This window comes from Leptopilina boulardi, unplaced genomic scaffold (genome assembly GCF_019393585.1).
Source record: "Leptopilina boulardi isolate dan_hultmark-lab unplaced genomic scaffold, ZJU_Lbou_2.1 LbouV2_328, whole genome shotgun sequence".
NCBI classification, from domain to species: Eukaryota; Metazoa; Arthropoda; class Insecta; order Hymenoptera; family Figitidae; genus Leptopilina; species Leptopilina boulardi.
Genome location: NW_026137894.1, coordinates 236,792 through 263,116, shown reverse-complemented (window position 1 = coordinate 263,116; position 26,325 = coordinate 236,792). Strand labels below are relative to the sequence as shown.

The 26,325-nt window shown below is 23.5% G+C and overlaps 1 protein-coding gene across 1 annotated transcript in view; it reads left to right on the top strand.

The window, feature by feature from the left end:
- LOC127285065 (synaptobrevin-1) overlaps nucleotides 1-26,325 on the top strand; it is a 58,947-nt gene that overhangs the window by 26,466 nt on the left and 6,156 nt on the right. The window contains exons 3-4 of the mRNA XM_051310870.1: nucleotides 2,300-2,379; nucleotides 3,019-3,070. Coding sequence (XP_051166827.1) covers nucleotides 2,300-2,379; nucleotides 3,019-3,070 — 132 coding nt within the window. The remainder of the gene's footprint in view (nucleotides 1-2,299; nucleotides 2,380-3,018; nucleotides 3,071-26,325) is intronic.

Below are 26,325 nucleotides of genomic sequence, written 5' to 3'. Positions count from 1 at the left end.
TTCCCTGCCGTTTGCTCTTATATATATATATATGTATATATGTGCGTTCAGGAATCCTATCAAACTAAAGTTTCTTGGCCTACATTTAGTAGCCTATTTACTTTGCGACGATCAAAGAAAATATTGATTACTTCCCAACCTTCCTTTAAGTTCGAAACGGCAAAAAAAAAAGACTGAATCAATAATTATTATATACATATAGTAATATAAAATCGCTGCACAATGTCTGCAATACTATGAAAATTAAAATTGTTACTATATTGTACCACAAAAGTATAATCATTGATCGTTTTTTAAAAATTTTTAAAATTACTTAAAAGTACCTAACGTATTTTAAAAGGTTCTTTCTTATATTATTATAGAAAAATTGTAAAAAAAAAAACTTAAATTAATTAACACTATGTAAAAAAGAACTCAATTGTTTATGTATTTTTTTTTTTTAATTAACAATATATGAATATTTTATAAATATATTTTTTTTGAATGCTTATATTTGAAACAAAAAAAAATAATTTACAAGACTTTTTTTTTTTTTGAAAAAATGCATCAATTTTTAATATATATATATTTTTCTTTTTGAAAATTGTATATTTTAAAATGAATTTTTCAAAAATTTGATACAAATAAATAATTTACTACATCCAGTAAAAATATTTCTTTGATTCAAAGTAATCAATTTTTGTTTTGACAAATTATTCTTTGATACAAAGAAAATTTATTTGTTTCAAATAAATTATTTTTGATTCAAAAAAAATTATTTTCGTTTCTAAGAAATTTTTTATTTAATTCAAATAAATGTTTCTTTCACCCTATATATATCAATGTTAGAATTTCTTTGATTTAATGCACAAATTTCTTTTATTTCTTTGAATTAAAGAAATTTTCTTTGGAAATAAGAAACTTTTTTTGTTTCGAAGAAAATTTTATTTTGAATGAAAGAAAAGAAGTCAAAGAAATTAGTTTCTTTAAATTAAAGAAATCTTTTCTCTGGGTTTAGATTTTTGTTTGAAAAATGAATCATTTTAAAATAAAATACTTTTATTTAAAAAATTAAATTAAATTAAATTATTTAAAAATTTGACTACCTAACAAAAAATTAATTTACTTTTTTTTTTTGTAATTCACAGATTAAAATGTTTTTTAAAAAATTATGTTTAATTAATTAATTAATTATTAATTTGTTTTTGTTAATTTAAAAAAAATATATTCTAACATTTTTTTTTCATGTTGCTATACAATATCAGACTGAAAATTTGTGTGAATTTTTACAAAACAAATAAACGAACTCAATGGATAGAAACAATTTTTTAAATAAGATTTTTAATCCATAAATATTACAAAAAATCTAGTGATATAATTAATATAATATAATTTTTTGCATTAACTGTTTTGAAAAATTCAATTAAAAATAAGTACCTAATTAAAAAAAAAAATATTTAAATTAATTCTTTTTTTAAAAAAATGAATTATATATGAGCATTCAATGAAAAATGAATCTAGAATTTTTGAAAAATTTATTTATCTCGTTAATGATTTGATAAGAAAATAACATGGAATTTGACTATTTTTGAAAAATAAGAAAAATTGTAAAATAGTTAAAAATTACACGAAGCTGAAGTACGCAACGTTTATGATAAACGATTTTTAAAGAAATCATTTTTTAAAATGAAAAATTCTATAATTTTTTGCCTAAAAAATATTTCTTGTAGTTTTTATTAATCAATAAATTATAAAAAATATATTTTATAGACAAAAAATTATAGAATTTTTAATTTTAAAAAGTTATTTCTTTAAAAATCGTTTATCATAAACGTTGCGTACTTCAGCTTCGTAAAATTACAATATGAAAACTGAATTGAACGATCAGTTAAAAATTACATTTTTTTAATTTTTCATACTGGAATATAATTTTAAGTTCTGAAAAAATGTAAAAAAAAAAAAAATTGTTACTACTAAACAAAGTCAATTTTGATTGATCTAAATTGTTAATGGTGATTTTTTCAAATTTAACTTTTTCCACAATTTTTATAATATTTCATTGCCAAATTTTCCATGCCCTTTTTTTTGATTCTGAACAGTTAATGGTATTAATTTTTTCGAAAAATAAAATTTCTAAAATATTCAAAAATATTTTTGCTTTTTAATTAACAACAACAACAACAACAACAATAATTATTAATTTTGATAGGTTGAAATTTCACTGGTCCTTACCCTTAAAGCCTATTATAAAATAATTTTAATAAAAATCACTTTTTTTATATATATATTCATAAATAAACAATATTTCTTCTGCTTTTAGATGCGTTACAACAAGGAGCGTCGCAGTTTGAACAACAGGCTGGTAAATTAAAAAGGAAGTTCTGGTTACAAAATCTAAAGGTCAGTTTATGCTTATTATACTTTTATTAATTTATTATCATAAAAATTATAATAATGAATAATTAAAATTGTTAAAATTATTAACAATTAATAATAATTTAAATTATTTATAATTATTGTAATAATAATAAAAAATTATCATTACTTTCTAAATTTTAATTCGTGAAAATTCGTTTGCTAATATTCAAATTAGTAGAAATTTTCACTAATTTTAATTAGTAAACGAATTCTCATTAATTTAAATTTCTTTCTAAATTTTTTAATTAGTGAGATTTCATTGATGAAATGAAATTTAACAATTGAATCACTTCAGTAAAATTTCCAATGAAAATTAGTAATATTTAACAGACAATTAGTAAAATTCTTTACTGATAGAAACAGTCAAATCTGTTTTACCGATTAATGATATTATAGATTTGACTGCTTAAATCAGTAATAATTCGACTAATTTTCAGTGAAACGTCACTGAATTTCAATGGAAATTTTACTAAAGTGATTTAGTTGCTAAATTCCAAATATTTAATCACTAAAATGTCAGCGATCCAAATTTAAAGAGTAAAGAGTACAAAAAAAAAATCGTTTACATGATTATTAAAAATTTCTTTTTTTTTTTACTAACGAAATATAAATAAATTACAGATGATGATAATTATGGGAGTCATCGCGCTGATTATATTAGCCATCATTGTTTGTAAGTAACAATTTTTGAATATTTAAAGCTATAAATACTGCCACTTAATTGTTCGTTGTCGAGAAGTAAATGTTTTGTGTACGTCGATGTATATCTCGCCGTACTTTTAAACGACACATTCAGGACCAATTAATTAATAAATATATTTATTAATTTTTCAATATAAACAATTATTTTTTATAAAAATGAAAATTTACTTATTTTAACAGCATAAAAATTATATGATTTGTTTAGTCACATTAATTTAATTATTTTTTTTCTACCCTAAGAAAATAATTTCTATACTTTTTTTGCTATATAAAAATATTGTACATAAAAATATATTTATTTTTTAATATGATTAATAATTAATTAATAATAATCAGAATATATGCTTACATTTTCTTCTACTGGTCGTTAAAATATTTTAAAATATATAAAAAGAAAAACAAATAATAACAAAATATTAAGGAAGTGAATAATATAAGAATGTAAAAAAGAAAAAAAAAGTGAATTTACATTTATAAATTAGAGAAATAATTTTTGCAAGAAAAGAAAAGAGATTCTAATATATTAAACTTTAAGATTAAAATATTAGAATGTTTTTTAAAGATTTAAATATTTTATTATCATAGACAAAAATTAAAGGAATAAATTAATTTTAATCAATTAAAAGTAAAAAAAAATTATGTCTTGAATTCGTCGTTTTTTTTTTGCTATCATTCTGTTCAATCTATATACATCTTCTATGCTCATAAAGGACTCAAAATGTATGCACGATGTAAAAAAAACTATAAAGTAATGCTATATATTAATCATTATTATATTACAATCAGGAAAAAAAAGCAAAATTACCTCTCTTAGCATTTTGCAAACGCTAAATGGTTATTCGCTTAATAAGTTTATTTCAAATTTTTTAACATTACGGATTTATCGTTATTTATAATACACATATATATATTCTAATTATATGTATGTGTTTACAATTTTTTTATCCAAATGATTAAATATATATAAAAAAAACAGGCGATAAAAGATTTATAAGAAAAAGAGTTAAAAATAGATATTAATGAACATAGAAAAAAAATAAAAAAAAAATAGAGATGGTAAAAAATATTTTACAATAAAGGTTAAATAATATAACTAATATATCATATAATAATAATAATTCCATAATTAATTTAGTATTTAATCTATCAATGAATTTTATGTTCTTTATAGTAAATTTCTGTTTACTTTTTTCTCTCAAAAAATTAACGTTACTTAATCATTACTAATTACAATAAAAATCATCATTTCGTTTTTTTTTTTAATTTTCAAAATCTCTCTTTTTAAAATGGATTTAAGATTATAAAATTTTTAATTAAAATTACTATGATAACAATCATTTTACATTAAATTATTATCTAATTACAATGCAATTATTTTTGTTATTAAAATTAACAATTGAATTATTTTTAAAAATAAAATTCTTTTTATAAATCAGTAATTACTTAAATTGTATTTAATTTTTTATGAAATAATCTTAAGGGCCCATCACTAATTTTGTCAAGATGTATACATTTTATATTTTTTCAATAATAGAAAAAATTTTATCTTTTTGAAAGTTTAAATTCTGTTTTAAATTTTTAACATTTTTTTGAAAATTTTTTTTATTCTTTTTTTATAATAAATTATGTAATTTCCAAAAATAAAGTTATTGTTCTTTCTTTTTAATTTTTGAAGTATTGATAAAATTCAATTAATATAATAATCAAAATTGAATGAAACATATTATATTTATTCTATTCTAAAAATATTATGCAACAATATCAATCGACCCCCCCCCCACCACTCATACTTTCAATATGTAATAAAACGTAACATTTTCTCGACCTCTCACCCTTATATTAAAAGGTGTTACGTAAAATATGGATAACTTCATTTTATATATATGTATATGTATATTTAGTATTATTTTATTATTAAATATTTATTTAATTAAAGTTAATTTTTATTTTGCAGCAAGCTTAATTAACTGAACAAAAAATTCATATTTTTAGTAAATTAAAAATTAAATTAAAATAACACATTTTATAAAATATGTAAAATTAGAAAATTATATGTATATGTGCCATTCCATGAGATTTTTTAGTACTTTTCGGAGTAACCTTTCCAAATTAAATGAAACATTTTTTTTATAATATTTATTAATATAGAGGTCCAAAATAATCACTTTTTAAGTAAAAACAATTGTTTATTTAAAAAATACAAGAATAAATAATGAAAAAAATTCACTTTTTTTCTGCAACACCAAATAAATTGGTTTAAAGATCAAAATTTTCCTTATTTCTCAAGCTTTAATACCGCAAAAGAAAAATAATGTATTTCAAAATAGTTAACTCACAATTTATTAAACAATATTTGTTTTCTGTTTTGTATTTTATTTATTGTGAAACGTCTGCTATAGTTGCGCGCGACGTTCCGAAGTTGTCGCTCTCGTTATTGAGCAGAAGCTCATTACACTAGCGTAGTAAAAAACATGTTGTGTGAAAAGTGAGGTTATGTTGTTATTAAACGAAACGTAAACATTTCTGGTTATCACATTGAATGGTTTTTAATTATCTACTATGAAGTAAAAAATTATAAAAAACATTTTTGAAGGATGAAAAACCTCACTTTTCACACAACATGTTTTTTTACTACGCTAGTGTAATGAGCTTCTGCTCAATAACGAGAGCGACAACTTCCGAACGAACGTCGCGCGCAACTATAGCAGACGTTTCACAAGAAATAAAATACAAAAAAGAAAACAAACATTGTTTAATAAATTGTGAGTTAACTATTTTGAAAAACATTATTTTTCTTGTGCGGTATTAAAGTTTGAAAAATAAGGAAAATTTTGATCTTTAAACCAATTTATTTGGTGTTGCAGAAAAAAAGTAAATTTTTTAAAATTATTTATTGTTGTATTTTTTAAATAAACAATTGTTTTTACTTAAAAAGTGATTATTTTGGACCTCTATATTAATAAATATTATAAAAAAATGTTTCATTTAATTTGGAAAGGTTACTCCGAAAAGTGCTAAAAAATCTCATGGAATGGCAGGCACATATAATATTTCTTAATATTTTTAAATAAAATGTACATCAAACTTGACGAGTGGTGTCAGCCCTTGAAAAGAAATTCATTAAAATACTACAATTTTCGTGTATTTTGAATTTTTTAAGAAAAAAGAAAATAAATAAAAAGTTTGTTATTACATCACTACTGAAAAAAATTATATTTAATTCAAATAATCAGTTGTTATCAAATATTTATTTGAACGAAATAATAATTTTATATGAGCCAAATAATAATTTTTTTTGCATCAAATAATACTTTTAATTGCATCAAATAATACTTTTAATTGAACCCAATAATATTTTTATTTGAAATAAATAATTTTTATTTAAAACAAATAAACTGAATTCAAATAAAAAATTTATGTATTCAAAGTAAATTAATTGTTTTTTTTTTTTTTTTTTTTGATAATACTGAAATAAGCAATTATTTGAATTAAATAATTTTTTTCAAAATACAAATGATGATCAATTTTTACATAATTTTATTTAGAAATATTTAAATTTTTGAATTTGACAATAAAATTTTGAACTAGATTTCTGAATTACCGACTGAGAAATTTTTAAATTTAAATTCAATGTAAACACAAAATAAATGAATTACATTTTAAAACTGTCTTTCATTTAATTAAATAAAAAAAAAAAAAAATTGTCACACTTAAAATTCTAAGGCCGATTTTATTTATTTATTTTTTTTATTCGATCATTTTTATTTATTTTTTATCCCCCAACAATTTTTTCTTTTTTTTTTCATCAGAAATTTAATTATATATAAAAATTCACAGAAAATATGTAAAAATTTTGTCATCATACATAATAAGAATCTAAAACGTCTAAGAGCATATAAAAAGAATTTGTCATAGATCGATAATTATCAAAATCATAAAAAATAATTATTTTAAAATTTTTTCGGTTATATAACAAAAAATTATTTTTTTTTTGTATTAAAAAAATGATGATGATGATGATGATGATGATTCGAATCAATCATTTATCTAACGTGTATAATTTTCTGTGTTTCGTCTAGCGAAATTCATGTAGGCGCGCTGATGATTGGTGGAAGAAATTTGTTGTGTGAGTGAGTCAGGTAGCAAACGCGATATTGTGTTTCTATGTAGTCTGTTGAATAACTTGAACTGATGTTACCGATTTTTCATTTTTTTCAATTTTATTTTCGTTAAAAAGCATTTTCTTTTAGGAAACACTCGATCGATGTTTATTATATCCTTATTGTGTTTGTATAGGTTTGCTAATGTACTGTTATATACTATATATATATATATATATCTATCTGTACTCTTTACATAAAAATACCCAAATTTATACAAAAAAAAAAAATTAAATTAAAAATTTTTTTTTAATTAAATTATTAAATTTAATATTTAAAATTTATTATTTGATTATATTAAACTAAAGATTACTTTACGTTTTTTTTCTACTGATTTTTAAAAATTATTATAAAATATATGTAAAAAAAATCATAATTATTGTACTTTTTTTATAAAAAATATTTGAATTTTAAAATATACAGTAATTTATTACTTAGTTTCAATTTCTATTAAGTAAATTTATTTACAACTGAAAGGATGAAATCACTTGGAGGTTTAAAGTGTCAAAATTTTGTAACTAGACTATGAGTACGAGAAGGACAAACATATATATTTATCTCTTTCATACTCATGATCTAGTTACAAAATTTGACGCTTTACGACCTCCTCAATGTGAGTGGTTGGTTGACATTGTCTCCACTCGCCGTTTGTCATAATTCTCGTCAACTACCGCACCCTGATCTAGTGAAAAGTTAGTGACTTTATAGTTACAATTAAAAGTTACTATAAAGTAATTAAATTTTTTACTAGTGCAGGGTGCGGTAGTTGACGAGAATTACGACAAATGGCGAGTGGGGACAATGGCAACTAACCGATTTTATTCAAAGTTGATACAAAGATACCAACAACTGTTACTAAACGCAACTGCGCTTGCGCTACTATAACCCTCTCATTGGTAGAAAAAGGCGCTCTTATTTAAAATGGTTTAATATAAGAAAGTGTTTTTTAAAAAAAAACAATAAAAAAAAATGTTTAAGTAATAAAGTTATTGTTTTTATGTTTAGTTATTATTTTTAATTAACATTAATTTTTAGCAGGAATAATTTTGCTAACTCATAAAATAGTTTAAAAACTAAATAAAAATAATAAAAATAAATAAATAAAAAAAGTTAATTAAAGTTAAAAAAAAAATTTTTTATTGCTTTTTAAACATTTTTCTATATTAATGCATTTTAAATAAGAGCGCTATTTTCTACCAATGAGAGAGTTGTAGTGGCGCAAGCGCAGTTGCGTTTGAATGACGGTAGATAGCATCTTTGTATTGATATAAAAAACGAATGTAAATATAATTAAAATAAAAAAGACAGTAAAAAATGCCATTCAAATTTTGATAAAATAAGTATCATGTTGAGCAAAAAAAAAAAAAAAACACTATATGCTTTTTGCATTTCCTAAAAAATAAAAAAAATGTGACTCTACCATAATTTACGACTCTTTCCAGCCTACAATTAAAATGTTGTTATGTGTCTGTCTGTTGTATTGTCGTGGTTCCCTGTTTTACGAAGCTAGTCCCAGGAGATTTGAAAATATATACAACATATGGGTGTCAAAATATAATTCAAATTAAATTTTAATTAAATAGTAAAGTAGTTTAAATATCTTAATTATTTAATATTAAAATAATATTAATTATTAATAATTTATATATTAATAAATATATTTGTTAAAGAAGAATGGAGAAAATAGTGTCTTGTGCGCAACGTACTTTCTACTTTGTGGTTTCAATTGAGTTTGGATGCGCGCGCAACATCTAGAGAGTGGGAGAGGAAAGACTAAGTACAAATCAGAATTCCGCTATTCCCACTCTTAATTCGTTGCGTGCGCACGAATTAAGCACGTGAAGCACGAAAAATGACGCTAGTTTGAACTATGTATAATAGTTTATGTTTAATAAAATTATTTTATAATGTATAAACTATAATATATTAAATTAATAATTATATTAATATTTTTCTCTATTCTTTATAAATTATATATTTTTATTATTTTAATATATTAAAATATATAAAAAAAATTTTATATAAATAAAAAAAAAAAAAATTGAATATATATTTTGAACCCATATAAATATATATTTCATAAAACTATATAAATGAACATCGACAATATATTGAACTCTAAACAACGCACAACACTATTATAACAATATAATATAAAATAAACAGTGTCTTGCTGACATTTTATTTCGATATATTTCTACTTTCTGATTCTACTTGACTACGGTAAGCTTACATTCTATATTTTTGCATACCATCATCGATTTTACTCTTTTTTCCTCTCTCTCTATCTCTCTCTCTTTTTTTCTTCTTATATACTATATATAATATATTATACGACTTGGCGAATTCTCTTTCACTCTCTCCTCTTATATATTTGACAATGAACAAATGTTCATTTTGCATTGTTCTATATTTTCTTATGTTAATGCAGCAGAATATAAAAGGTCTTTGAGATATATAATTTATTAATAAAACATGTTTTTTTTTTTCATAACAAATAAATATTTTGAGAAAAATAATTTATCAAAAAATTTTTTTGGAAAAAAATCGCTGGTTTAGTGGGAAAAAAAAAGACACGTGAAATTTTCGTTTGAAAAAGAGGACACGTGCTATTTTAGTTAAATGCACGTGTCCTCTTTTTCAACAAAAATTTCACGTGTCCTTTTTTTCCACTAAACCAGCAAAATCATCTTAATCAAGTTATATGGTGAAATAAATTGCTTTTAATTTAATATTATTTGTTAATTTCTTGTTAACTAATTACAATAATTTCATTTATAATTGACAGGAAATTTATAAAATTAATATAAACTTATTGTATTTATTTTATTTAAAATTATATCTCTTTAAACTTTTACCAAGCTGCTTATACCGTTTTTCTCTTAACTCTCTTTTCATTTTCTGATGAATTTTTCAGGTGTATAAAAAAAATTTATTTGCAATTAAACAATTAGTTTTTCAAAAAAAAAAAAAGAATATTAATATAATATTGTATTCAAAAGGCTATAATGCCTGTTTACTTATTAAATAATAAATAAATATTGATATAATCGAGAGCATAAGATTTAAAATTATAGAAAAATATAAAAATTAAGTGTACGGTCACACTATCTCATGCATGCAGAAACATTTGGCCGGTCACACTTCAACGAAATCTAGTTAATATTTAGTAACTTTCTAGTTACAACCGAAATTTTTGGAAAATTACTAGAAAGTTACTAAACATTCACTAGATTTCGTTAAAGTGTGACCGGACAAATGTTTCTGCATGCATGCACAGTGCATGCATGAGATAGTGTGACTGTACCCTAACGCATCAACTTGATATCATGGATTTTGATGAATTAACACATCTTGAAAATTTTAAATTATTTTTATGGTTCAAATGATTATCAACAATTTAATTATAAATGAACAAAATTTAAACATTGTGCATTTGATAAATATTTATCTTCAATTAATAATTTTCCTGTCACAAAATATCTTAATTGCCATATGACATTTGTAAACGCAAACAGGGTTGGGAAACAAGAGTTCAAAACATGTTCGTCCAAAGCAAAGTTGGGTAGAATTGAAATTTTGTCCAACAACAAGGGTACAGCCACAACTCAGCTATCTAAGTGGGGTCGTCATGGTAACGTATAAGAGTAAGAGAAATAAGATCATTCTCTATATTTCCCTCACTCTTATACGTTACCATGACGACCCTACTTAGATAGCTCAGCTGTGGCAGTACCCTAATCTTCGGAAATTGTATTTAAAGGTACTGTCTTATGCATGCAGAAATATTTAGCCATTCACACTTCAATGAAATCTAGTGAATGTTTAGTAATTTTCTAATAATTTTCCAAAAATTTCGGTTGTAAATAGAAAGTTACTAAAGATTAATTATATTTCATTGAAGTGTGAACGGACAAATATTTCTGCATGCATAAGATAGTGTGACCGTACCCTAACTGTTTAGGCTGTGTTCACATTACAATACAGTTAAATATGTACAATAAGGCAGTAGTCCCATGGCAGCGTTTTGCGTTGCGTTTTGTCACTAGACCCTGAGTGTAAACATAGCAAACATATATCTGCATCTCTTTTACACTCATGGTCTAGTGACAAAACGCAACGCAAAACGCTGCCATTGGACTGCAGCCTTAAACTGTGTCAGTTCAGCGAGATATTTCGAGTTCAAAATATGACGTCAGAGGCCTGGAGGGACAACAAACAGACGACACAATGTTATTCTTATGGGGAAGAAAATTAGTTTCCACTTTCATCAATTTTATTCATACTTTAAACATGGAAAACGCTTGTTGACATATAATAAAATTAAAATGTGTGTTGATAATTAATTTTGTTACATATTTGATTCAATTGCATTGATAGATTCTCTGAATTCGTGATAAAATATAAATTTTGAGGTTATTGGTGTTTGTTTACTAATCACATTTTACATTTTAACAACATTATTAAACAATATCCAGTATGCATGTTATTAAAAAGATATAAAATATATATTTTAAGTAGGAATTACCGCAGCAGTAAAAGATTTCAAGTTAGTAAACAAACACCCCTAACCTCAAAATTTATATTTTATCACGAATTCAGAGAATCCATGTTTAAAGTATGAATAAAATTGATGAAAGTGGAAACTAATTTTCTTCCCCATAAGAATAACATTGTGTCGTTTGTTTGTTGTCCCTCCAGGCCTAGAATCCAGGCCCTGTCACACATAGAATCGACTCTGACGTCACAAGTGACAGAGCCTAATTTCCGAAAATTATTGTTGGACAAAATAATTCAAATCGATTGGTTGCCATTGTCCCCGCTTGTCAAAAACCTCACTCGCCATTTGTCATAATTCTCGTCAACTACCGCATCCTGCTCTAGTGAAAATTTAGTGACTTTATAGTTAAAATTAAAAGTTACTATAAAGTAACTAAATTTTCACTAGTGCAGGGTGCGGTAGTTGACGAGAATTACGACAAATGGCGAGTGGGGACAATGGCAACCAACCAGATCAAATTAACAGTGATCTCTATGTTATTAATACCAAAATTTATTATGGTTTTTGATTTTCATAACAATCAATAATGTCAAGTTGGTGCGCTCACCTTTATTAAATAAAAAACACAAAATTCATTTAACTTTTGACAATATTTTTATTAATTTCCTCAATATTTCAAAAAGTAAAAAAGTGCACAAGAAAAATTCGAATTTTTTTTTTTTTATTTTGCATGCCTTTTTGTCTTTAGACTATATAATCCTCTCTATTTTCTCTATTTTTACTATTATATAAACTATATAATATCTAAAACAGATCAACAAGAAAAAAAAACTCTAATACACTAAAATAGTAAATAATTATTATAATAATAATAATGAAAAGAAAAAAGCGAAATTTTAATCTGGGACGATCTTCAAGCTTCGACTCTTGGCTTTTTTTTTAAGTAAGCAGCAAAAAAAAAAAAATGAAAAAAATTGCATGGCTTCATTTTGGATACTATATTTATAAGATATATATGATATATTAACAATTAAATATTGCTACCGTGTTTTTTTGCATTTGTTATTAAAATAATTAGCCATTATTTATATGCATGGAATGTAAATTTAAATATGGATTTTTATTTCGATGTTAGAAATAAAATTAATTTTTCGTTATAATTGTTTAACAGCATTAATTTTAAGCTTTCAACAAAAATATATGGATTTTTTATCTTAATAAATAAAAATTAAACATTTTTAAAAGTTATTTTAAAAAAAATCAAATTTAATTCAAATGGATATTTGCATGTAATTTAATGTTAATTTTTGCATCTTTATCTATTTCTTAAATGTTTATTTTTGAAAAAAAAATTGTTTAAGATAAAAACGACATTATTTTTAATTTGAGAAAAATTGTTTCTAACTCGACCATAGTTCGATAAATAATGTATAATTATTATTATTATTTTTTAACACTTGATTTTTTATAGGTACCGAATTTTTTTTTTTTTTTTTTTTTTGACAGAATTTTTATGTTACAGAATATACTTTCTATTTGCTCAACTTTTTATTTAAAAAATTCTAATTTAACCGAATATTAATTTAATTAATTTATTTATATTAATTTCTTGTTCAACAGAATTTTAAATAATTCGCATTTGTAAATACCAGAATTTCCGCAATTTACTGAATTTTTATATTTGTACAAAATTATTATTTGATAGAATTCTTAAAATATGATAAATTTACAATTTTTCCGAATCTACAAATGTCCGAAAAACAATTGACAAAAAGATTTCGGCGCATATTTTAAAATTAACCAATTACAATTATTTTTTCTTAATGATTTCTGATTAGTCGATTTTAAAACTCGCGCCAAACTCTTTCTGTTGATTGTTTTTTGGACATTTGCAGATTCGGACAAATTGTAAACTTGAAGTTTTAAAAATTCTATCAAATAAAAAATCGGACAAATTAAGTGTCGTTAAATTGGAAATTCTGGTAGTAAAAATTTCGAATCACTTAAAATTCTGTTAAATGAAAATTCTGCTAAATTAATATTTGATTAAATTAGAATTTTTTAAATGAAAAAAATTGATCAAAGAAATTGTGTAAAATAAAAATTCGTTATCTAAAAAATGTGTTAAGTAAAAATTCGTTCAAAAATAAATTCTGTCAATTGTTAAAAAAAAATCCAAAACGACAGTATATAAAAAAAGAAAAATATTTCCATTGTAAAATTGAAATAAACTGCGACCTATTTTCGTATTAAAGTTGTTTGACCTACTTGCATGCAATTGATCCCTAAAACTACATTTTCCAAGCAAACTGTTGGACATGGTCTCGTTAGAATAAAATTTCTCAAAAACATATTCCAACTCACGTCTTTTTTTAAATATAATATATGTATATAAGTCGACTATATATATATATTTTGCATGAATATAATTATAATTGTAAATAATTAATTAATATTTGCATAACTATATATATATATTAATTTATAGTGTCATTGAATTTATAAAATAATTAATTTATTAATTAATGTTTAAAATAAAAAAAAAAATTATTTTTTTATTTCTAAACGTCAGTCCAATTCTTCAATTTATTAGGACTAATCATCTAAAATCTCTGGAAATACCTTCTTTTCAGCGAGTGCCACGGGAGGAAGCGACTCTCAAAAGTGAATTTATTCTCAAAATCTTCAAAAAAACAGGAGACGATTTATGGGAACACAATATTGGAAAAACAATTATATATTTATCAAAAATTACCAACAAAATTTGACTGCATCCATTGTTATAATAATAATAATAAAAGATAAAAATAATTATCAAACTAAACTGGATGTATATTCATCCATCACAATGTAAATTCTATTGGAAAAAAAAGAATCAGAATTTAAAAAAAGAAAAGTAAATTCTGAAATTTCGCTAAAAGAACAAAATTGCGAAACAAAAATTCAAGAAAAATTGAAATTGAAAAATGAAAAATTATGAGAAAAAGGATGTTTTTTTTTCTCATACATATACCTAATATATATGTTATACAAAAAAATTTCCTCCATGATGTCTCGCCGAGAAACATCTTGCCAGCACAACGATCTGGATCAATTTTTCCAAAAAAAAAAAAAAAAAAAAATATTGATCCTCCTCTTTATTCGGAAATTATCACAATTCCATTTCATTCAGCGTGACTATCGGAAAACCTGATAACGACCTCTCACTCACTCACTCTCACTTCTGATGAATGTTCCTCTGCATTTCCGAAGACGATATATATATATATATATACCGCACCATTTTTTCAATAAGCCAAAGACAAAAACGATTATAAAACGGAAATTCGAAATTTCTCACTTGAGAAATTTATTGAGACAAAAAAAAAATTTCTTCAAAAAAGGAAAAAAGAAAATTATTGTCTTCGATCAGATTTGTGGGTTTTCCTATGTTCACTCGCGAGAGAGACTTTTAAAATTAAATCCAATCTATATAGGATTGTTATAAATATATAACATTCCTATTCACAATGTATAACAATTATTTATATAACAGTTGTATTATATTGTATAACTGTAAACAATATTATATTTTCTTGATACGATATGGCATGGAAAATTTTTTTGGAACTATTTTTTATCAATAAAATATTTGCCTTATTTTAATAATATTATTTATTAAACAGAAATTTATTAACATTAATGTCAAAAATTTTTTCGAAAAATTAATAATACAGTTTCTTTTTTTTTTTTTTTTTAATAACAATAAGTAATTATTTATATTAATTTAATAATAATTTAATAAAAATAAAAAAGTAATAATTTGTTTTGATTTAACAATAATTTATAATCATAATTTTCATTAATTATTAATAATTAAATTTTCATTAAATAATTATTTTCCAGTGATGAAAAAAATTTTTCATAGGAAATAATTTTAACAGTCAAAGGCGTTTAATGTAATAGTTCACTACAGATTAAAAGAAATTTCTCTTGATGATTTCTATTTATTTTTTTAAGAAACTAATTTTTTAATTATATCAGTTTTAATCAGTTATCAGTAAATAAATCAAATTTTTCTAATTAAAACTATAATCCAATAATAAAGTGTCTATTTAGACAAAATAATTTACATTTATTTTTGTTTTATCAATTTATTTTTTTTGAATAAATAATTTACATAATTAAAATTTTACTATTAACTAAAAATAAATAATTAAACAAGTAACTATTGAATTTTCAATCGATATCAACTATAAACACAGAAAAAATCTTTTAAAAATCTAACTGTAATATTTGACAAAAAAAAAAAAAAAAATTTAATGCACAAAAAAAAGCCGATTCGGCTTTTATAGGTTTATAGCCGATATATTAAATTTAATTTAAAAATAGAAAAAAGTAATTTAAAATTTAATCATTTTTTTTTTTTTTGCATTTTTGACACATATGTATGTCAAAAATAAAAAAAAAAGTTTAATAATAAAAAATAAATCATTTTTGATAAAAAAAAAAAAATGTTCCAAAATATTTGTTCCTTGCTTTTATTATAGAAGAGACACTAATAATATCAATATTGAACAAAAATTGTTACTGTCTCTACTTGATTGAATTCAAGAAAATAAAATAACAGGGAAAATTTGTAAAGAGATGGTATACAAAATGTTCGTAAAAATAATTTGAAAAGTATATTTCTTTTCTCCTATTATTATATAAAACAAAATTTTACTGATACTATAAATTTTTCCATTTAGAAAAAAAAATAGTATTCACTGCATAAATAATTTATAAATTGTTATTACTATTATCATTATTATCATCATCATTTCTTTTATTATTATTATTATTATAATTATTAACATTATTAGTATTATTATAGTATTATTAATATCATTATTACACTAATTATAAGTATAGCAATTATTATATATATATAGTAAATAAATTAGCAATTTTTCGATTGGTATTTTTACGAACAGTATGTATAAAACGTTTGAGTAATTATATATAAATATAAATAAATAAATATATATATATATAAAAACTAGATATGTTTTAAGGCTTAAAAATTATCTACCAATGTTATAGAATATATTTACATGTTAATAATAATTGACGAGTAATAAGAGACGATAAGGGTATGATGATAAAAATTAAGAGACGATAATAATATTTAAAAAAAATAAATAAATAAAGTGTCATGCCAAGATGGCCTGTACTTTGACGAATATACAGGTAAACGATATAATTATTATAACACCTCCATGCAAGCATTATGTAGATGATTGTAAAAAAAAAACACACACACACATATAATACACATAATGAGATCTGTATTATTTAATTGAATAAGAAGCGTCCTAATATATATATACCTTCTGCGATGAATATATTCTCGATTTGAGGTAATCATTATATATTGTTTGTTAGAAAAAAAAAAAAAAAAAGAAATGTCATTATCATTGGCTGTACAATTAGCACCTGAAAAGCTAAATTATCCGCAAAATGTACGAAATAAACGATGGCGACGAGCCGATTTAAACAATTAAAATTGTATACATTTCAGTTTATTAATTATGCAGTGAAAAATTATTTATTCTTAATTTTGGAATATATCCTTGGTACTCAATATATATATTTATTTAAAATATTAGAATCGTATTTTTCTTGAATTAACACAATTATTCTTAAATTAAGAATATTATTCATAAATTAAGAAAACTATTTAATATTATTCTCATTTTGAGAATAAAAATTTCTTATTTATGAATAAATATTATTCTAAATTCAAGAATAAATGCAGTTCTGAAGCGTCGTAAAGAATGGGACTTTATAGAAGCAAACGAATTATAAGTTATGTTTACAACAGTTTTACCTCGATTAAAAGTTTCTTTTCGTTTTTGTAATATCAAAATTAGTTTTTATTGATTATTTTAGATATAATAAAGATTTAAACATCATTCCCCACCAAAAATTTCAGTATTATACCAGAGTTGACTACTGAACCAGTACTGGTATTTTCATTGTATCAGTACTGTTGCAGTACCACCCTCCCAGTACTGGAAAACCAGTACTGTGCAGATATTGAGCCAGTACTGACTAAAATAGATTTTCTTTTTGATTAATACTAGTTTACCAAAAGTTCTAGAGTGAACCTGATGAATCTTTTTATTTAAATATTTTGTCTATAAAATTTATTCACCTTGATTTTATTTTTTAAAATAAAAATGTATTTTATTTTGCTTTTTTGTAGGTAAAATTATTTAAACAAAAAGTTTCCTGAGAACAATTCCAAAATATTTTGAAAGATTTTCTTGTTGTTTTCAAATACATATATATGCAATGAACCAAAAAAATTTTAAACGATAATTAAATAGCTAATTGTATAATTGTATACATTATAATTATTTTATAAACATTTTTATTTTTACTGAACTGTTTTTATATATTATAAAAACTTTGGTTTTAAAATTAACATATTTTTATATATTTATTTTTTGATTTTTTAAAATAATAATTTGCAATATATATTATAATAAAGAATAAAAATTCTTGGTGTTTTCGATTTTATATAATAAAATATTAATTAGTTAGTTGACTAATTTAATTAATATTTAATTTGTGTTGGGTTGCTAAAAATTTCAGACACTTTTTCCTAAGTATACCAAAAAAGTATTACCGGGAGCAGAGATAAGTTTCACTATTGCAGTTAAACTTTATTTCTGTTACAGTTAAAGCTTTCTTTTCGTATACAATAAATTACAAAACTGCCAGTACTCAACCAGTACTGAACCAGTAGTGATTAGCAGTACTGGTACCAACTCTGGCGTCAATACTGGGTGCCAGTACTGCGCCAATACTTATCAGTACTGCACCAGTACTGCACCATTAATAAATTTTTGATTGGGTTGGTTTGCATTATGAGTTAATCCTCTTTGTGTATTTTCACTTCGAAATTTCAAAATATGTGTCCTGACGCGGTGAAAGGGACCTTACGGTTCCAAAGCAAATTTCACAGGAGAGGCGCTCGAAGTGTAGCACGAAAATAGACATTTGAGTAGTGGGGACGTACAACTGCAAATCAGCACCACTGCTCACCACTACAACGCTACACTCATATGTCTGTGAGCATGCTACCTTCGTGCATCTTCGGCTCTACCATATCTTGTACCTCCCTACTCTTTCTAAGCTCTGATGTAAACATTGCCCTGGGCCCGGCAAATGGATTCATTTTCTATTAAAGTTAATCGATTAATTTTGATTGACAAAATAATACGTAAATAACTTGAAATATCTTGTTCGGATTTGTCGGATTAATTAGATGAGGGCGAGCTGATTAAGAAGCATCTCCATTTTTAAAAGTAATTTTGTGGTTATAAAAGTTGGATTTTTGACAGAAGTGGGGACAGACATTGAACAACAGCCGCTGCTGAACTAACTTACCCCAAATTACTCCACTTTAAATCTTTAATAAAATAATTTCCTCACAATATTATTGCAAAAATAATATTCCTCTATTATTCCTCCAAATGCCAACTCGAAATACTTTATCCTTTAAAGATGAGAAGAAATTTACGAAACCCCTTTTTGACAATGTTTAAACATTTTTTTAATAATTATTTATTAATTCTCTGAAAATCGTTGTTATCAAATAAAATTAATTTTTATTATTTATTTTATCAACAGAGAAATTTTCAATTTTTACTTTTCTTACAACAGTAAAAATAACATTACTTTTGCTGTATAAATAAGTTATATGTCTTGAATTTAAAATATAAATTATTATTATTATTATACATTATTAAAATAATGAAAATCTAATAAATTGTTTATTGCAATTTTACTGGCTTTAATATGAGATAAATCCATTTTCCGGGCCCAGCGCAATGTATACATTAGAGCTTAGAACTAGTGGGGAGAGACAAGAAATGGTAGAGCCGAAGATGCACGAAGGAAACACGCTCACCGATATACGAGGGTAGCGTCGTAGTGGTGAGCAGTGGTAGTGGTTTTGCAGTAGCCACGAGGCGCCCGAGAATACGCGGAAAAGTACTTATGTTTAAAGCTATATAACACAATAAGTATTTGAAGGAGACAAATTTTAATTGTTGGAAATGAAAAAGCAACTCAAAAACTATCGATTGGTATAAAAAAATAAAAATCGATTTATTTAATCATAAGGTCCCTTTCACCGCGTCAGGACACATATATATAATTTTTTGCTTCTAAAGTCCCTTTCTTTGCGACGCATCACAATTTAATTTATTCTAAAACAAATGCCAAGTATTTATTCTTAATATTAGAATAAATTTTTTTCAATTTATAATATATCAAATAATAATAAAAAAAAATATTTTTTTTTCAAAGTGCATCCTCTGCGACAGTTTGTTGAAAATCAGATATTGAAATTTTTTCAAATATTTTTAATCCCTTTCTCTTTAATTATCAAAAGACGAATGTCCATTTTATCGAATTGTTATAAAAGTTCGAATTACCAAAAGATCGAATTTTTTGAAATTCGAATTATTAAAAATTCTAATAATCAAAAGATCAAATTTCTAAATATTTGATATTTCGAACTTTTAAAAATTCGATCTTTTGATTATTAGAATTTTTAATAATTCGAATTTCAAAAAATTTGATCTTTTTCTAATTCGAACTTTTAACAATTCGATAAAATGGTTACTCGACTTTATGGAATTCGATCTTTAGAGATATAGATCAAAATAAGGCGACTCAGATTTAGTGAAGTATACGTTTCTTAAATATTTTTTCCAATAAATAATAATTCTTTCTCCATACCGAAAAATAAAGTATTCACAAATTAAGAATAAACACTTTACATAATTTAGAATATTTAAATAATGCATTTTATTATTCACCCTAGAACGGAAAATTGGGGTGGTTTGGAACCCCACGCGAAGTTTAAGGTGCGATTACGATTTAACCACTGTTGTTATTGGTTCGGGATCCTAACCATAATTCATTTTATACATCTGACAATCGATTTTGGCGAGTTAGGGCGATAGATATGTTTCTGAAAGTGATTGCCTCGTCAATTTTCCTTAATTTTCGTAGCTTAATTTTTTTTTTTAATTTTATATTTTCAAGTAATGCAAAAGACAATATTTTATTTTTAAAGTGTCTCTATTATAAAAAAAGATCATTTTTTTATAATTTCTGTCCATTTTACTAGAAAATGCATTATGCCATTGTCTTCCTTATTAAAAAACGTAAAAAATCCACTATATAAAAGTTGTTTTCAGTAAAATAGAAACCTTAAACACACGTTTTAAATCTGGGGTGCCAAATGACCCCGTTTTTCCATAAGAGGGTAAAAAATCATATTTCCATCATATTACTCTTGAAAAAAAAAAAATTAATTAATTTAAATTCAGACAGTATTCGGACATTTTTCAATTTTGAATAGCAACAAAACCATATGAGATAGAAACAAATTGTTACTAAACATTTTTAAAGTCATCATAAACAAATCTAAACCTTTGAAACTGTAGAAAAAGTTTTCTCTACAGGTATTCGACTACTATATATTTCTTTGCAAATTTGTTTTAACCAATAAAAATTTGTTTTTTTTTTAATATTATTGACTTTTTAAATCATTAAATGAAAAAATATTACTTTCAAAGACCAACACAACACATGAAAATATATAAAAAATAAAATATAAATATAAAAATAAACACAAAGACAAGAGAGTAAGAGACAAAATGAAGTAAAAAATCAGTTGACAAGGTTGGATAGTCGAGATTTCATGCAAGATTCCTTAGGGCCAACGCACGATAGATTCGCGAAGACCATGCACGAACGAGATGCATGAGAAAGAAAATGACACTAATATATATCTCTCTGTCCTTCATAATAAATGAATTTTTAAAAAAATAATGAATAAATAGTAATAATAAAATAAGAATAGTAAATAAACATATAATATATACATAAATATTATAATTTATTTACTTTTTTAAAACTTATTTATTTATTTATATTTACTCAATGTCATTCTTTTATTTTTTATACAAATATATGTCCACTCAAAATTTAAAGAAAATATTAAATTATTATTTTAAAAAAACTTAACTACCCAACCTTGTCAACTGATCACTTTCTATATCGATTCTTATTTTGTGTTTTTTTCAGTGATTTTTTTCATGTTTGCTTAAAAGGTAATAGTTTTTCATTTAATGATTTAAAAAGTGTTGTAATTAATAATTAATTGAAAATGAATTCAAATCAATGTATAAAAAAAGAAATAATGTGGCATATATGTAAATTCGTTTCAACGCGAAACTGAATTTTTTAGGTTATATTTTTAAATCAATAAAGAGCAAATAGTTTTCAATCATTTTTCTGTAGTCGTGAAAAAATATTAAAAACTATCCTATTCATATTAAATATATGAATAGGAAAGTAATGATGGATATTAAGCTTTTTCGGAATTTTTGTAATGAAATTCTCGTTTAATTACTATTCTTTTACGCGATACTAAAAAATTGCATTAAAATATTCTAAAATCGGTACAATGGGTACAAAATATTTATTCTTAATTTTAGAATATTTACTCTCGGCGCATCAATCGCAAAAAAAAAAAAAAAAAATTCAATAAAATTGTTATGAAATATATAGTACATTTTTAACAGATATTTCATTAAGATTCGGAAATTTAAATTATTTCATTTTTATATAAATTTTTTTTTCCTTTAATATAGTGAATTAAAAAATATATTTAATTTTGAATAATATATTTATTTTCACTGAAATAAAAAGAAAAATAATAATTTATTATGAATAAAGACTAGAATAAAATTTTGTTTAAAAAAATATCCGGATTAAAAATATTTTTTTTATATAAAATAATATCAAAGAGGAGTGTAAAATCATATATTATAGATAAGAGAAAATGGAATTTTTTTTCGATCCGCAATAGTACTTGAAATTTATTGAGGTAAGAATATTACAAACAATTCTACTGCGAATGTGCATGTCTCATTATTATTATTATTATTATTATAAACTTTTGCATGTTTTATTCTATATTAAAATTATTTTTATCTATTTCTGTATTTATTTTCCTACTATCAATTTATTTTCAATATCTTTTTTTTAATTTATGTACATATAAAAGTTTTTTTTTCAAATTTACATATATATATATACATATACACGGAAAAAAAGAAAAAGTAACTTTTACTACTTTAAAAGTAAAATTGGACCTGTCCGAAGTTTCTGCGCATCTCTGGCAACTTTTACTCCAAAAATAGTAAAATTTACTTCAGAAATAGTAAAAATTACTACGGAAACAGTAAAATTTACTACAGAAATAGTCAATTTTACTATTTTTCGAGTAAAAGTTGCCAGAGATGCGCAGAAACTTCGGACAGGTCCAATTTTACTTTTAAAGTAGTAAAAGTTACTTTATTCGTTTTTCCATTTTTCTCCGTGTATATATAAACTTTATACATATTATAAAAATCCACTTTCTTTTTAATACTTCAAATTAAAAACTATCTTTTTCAAAATATATAACAAATTATTTATTACTTAGATAATTTTCTTTTTTAATAAAAAATTTTTAAAAAAAATTTACGTCTTTTAAAACTCACACTGATAAAAATTCGTTTTAATTATTATTTTATAACTTTTCTTTCTATTTTTCTTGTTAAAAAAATAAATTGCGTATTATTTTATATAATGTTCTAAATTATGAAAAATATTTTTTAAATGAATAATAATATTTAATTAATTTTTTTTTGTGTAATGTTCAATATATTGTATTTATTCTTATTCTATTTAATATTTATTATTTATATTAAGTGTATGATAAAATATCACGTAAATATGAAAAAAAAATTATTTTTTCTTTTTTTTTAATTAGAAAAAAAAAAATAATTATTATTGATTTCCTAGATGAAGCATAGCAACTTCTACGTTCAAATTCGGAGTTTAGTATAAGACACGCCTACATGGGGTTCTCGCTCATTTTATTGGCTATCGTTTCATGACCTTGAAAAAGTAGCCAATCAAATGAATTCAGCTTACGATTTACTTTGAACCTATAGAAGCTGTTATGCTATCAAATAGGATTAATTACACTGTGTTACAAAAAAAAAAAAAAAATTGAAAAACACTTTTTATCGGACCTACTAAAGGTTGTAGGTAACAAAAAACTGAGAAGTATGGTATATTTAAAATTTCCCTAACACCCCCAAATTTTAATTTTAGAGCCAAAAAAAACTCGTTCTCACGTATATTTATGACTAAAACCATTGTAACTTTTTTAATTTTGCACCGATTTAAAAGTTTTTTTTTATTTTGAAGCTAAAAAGCAGGGCTTTTCAACCCACATAGAGTTTTTTTTGTTAAAAGTAATATTTACAAGAGAAAATTTAAAAGAAAGATTAGCAATTGTCAGTTTTTCTATTTCAAAGACCAGTAGTAAATTTAAGTATTTGTCAGTTTTTCTTAATTGTTTATTCTTAATTGTTTTATGTAAAGTGCTTCTGAAGTTTAAACATTTTTTTGTATCTTGGTCATTCTAAAAATAAGTTTTTCTGTAAATATTAATTTTATTTTCCATATAAGAAAAACGTAGCTAGCCTCAAAAATGAAATTGCAACATCTATAAAAATTCATTTTTTGCACTTCCACACGGAAAGAAAGTTTGTAGCAATATTTGATATTATGGTGTTACTTTTTAGTATATTTGGTTACAATTGCGGAACATTTTGGCATGATAACGATTTTCGATACTATTTTTAAGAATGATTGAGATTAAAATAAGAATATTTAATATAGTTGAAAAGAAAATTTGATATAATATTTACGAAATCTGAAATCTTTTTATTGAAACACAAAAATGTCAAATTTTAATAAGCTCTTTATCAATTTTTCTAACAAAATATTTCAAATTTCGTAATTATAATTGTATAAAATGATATAATTATTTCAGATTTTGATATATTTGATATGAAAATTGAAAAAGAAATATCAAAGTTAACGAGATTCGACGAAATTTGCCGAAGTTGAACGTTCGGAATTGCCCGATCCTCACCGAGTGGTAACGAAGACTGACGAAGCTCTTTAGACAAGCCCCTTTTTACTATTATCTTGATACAGACCTGAATTTCTTTTATATAATTAATTTCGAATATTTTACAATAAATCAGTAAAAAAAATTGTTCTTCAAAAAATAATAAAATATTTAATTATTTCCCAATAAATAATGATTTTTATTTATATTTTTAAACATGTTTTGATATAATTTCACCTTTCTCATAAGCGGTGAAAAATATGTCTGGTTAGTATATAAGAATGGTCACATCAGTTTTTCACATGAGCGTAAATTTGTATATGAAGCGTTATCCTGCGAATGTTATACGTACACGTATTATCGTTAGTATAGGTTAGGAATAAAAATAAGCCAATCGATGTAAAATAATGCGGTGTAAGCGTGTGTGTACATTTAAAAGTTCATATCCTCGTCTATCCTCGAGATGAGAAAGAGATAAAACTTTGGCGTAGAATCTGTTGGTGTTTCTGTTGTCATCTGTCACGACTGAACCACTTCGAATTTTTAGTATAGTTTTAACAAATTTCGAAATAATCTTTCCAAATTTTCATATAAATTTATCAATTTACGAAATAATAATTTCAATTTCTGGAATATATTTACTAAAAAGACTATTGGTAAAAATATACCGATTTTCGTTATCAAACCCAAATGTTCCGCGTTTGAAAAAGAGAATACTAAAATTTCCTATCAGATTTATCAAATATTGCTACTAAATTTCTTTTCGTGCATTTGGTCTTCTTTCCCTTAAACCTTGGGCAAGTAAGTGATGATCAAGGTGAAAGACTTCATCAAGAAATATGTATATAAACCATAAAAAACGCTTCTAATGGAAAAGTACAGTGAATATGATCTCCGAATATTGCTGGACGCTTAAATGTTACGAGAACGATTCGAAGATGAAAATAAAAGTACTGAATGAACACTTCTAATTTAATAATAATTGGAATTTTCGGATATTTTTTTAATTTAGTAATTAATATTAAAAATTTAAGTTGAATTTTAGTTAGCAATAAAAACATTCTTGACAAAAAGTATATTTGTAAAATATATTGCAATTTCATTTTTGAGGCTAGCTATCACAGTTTTCTTGTGTGTATCAAATTGATACAAGAATTAAGATCCTCATGCAACGTTTTTATTCGATATAAGGTATCAAATTGATCCAAATATTTGGATCATTTTCCAGAAATGATACAGAATATGGGATCATTTTTTGATACCTGAATTGGTATCAAAGTATAACTGTCATGGCTGTCATGCTCTTATTGACAAGTTTATTAACCCTCTGCCTGTCCAGTTGACCGTTATCGACAAAAAACGACAATTCGGAACTCTGGTGGGGACTATGGGCATTACACGCGTTGGCGCTAAAGTGGGGATAAGTTTGAACAGGCAGAGGGTTAATTAATTTATTCACTGCACTGAATATTCAGATATTAAAAATACTTTTATTATGAATTTATTATGAAAGAGAGAAGCGAAAACTTATAAATTGCGAG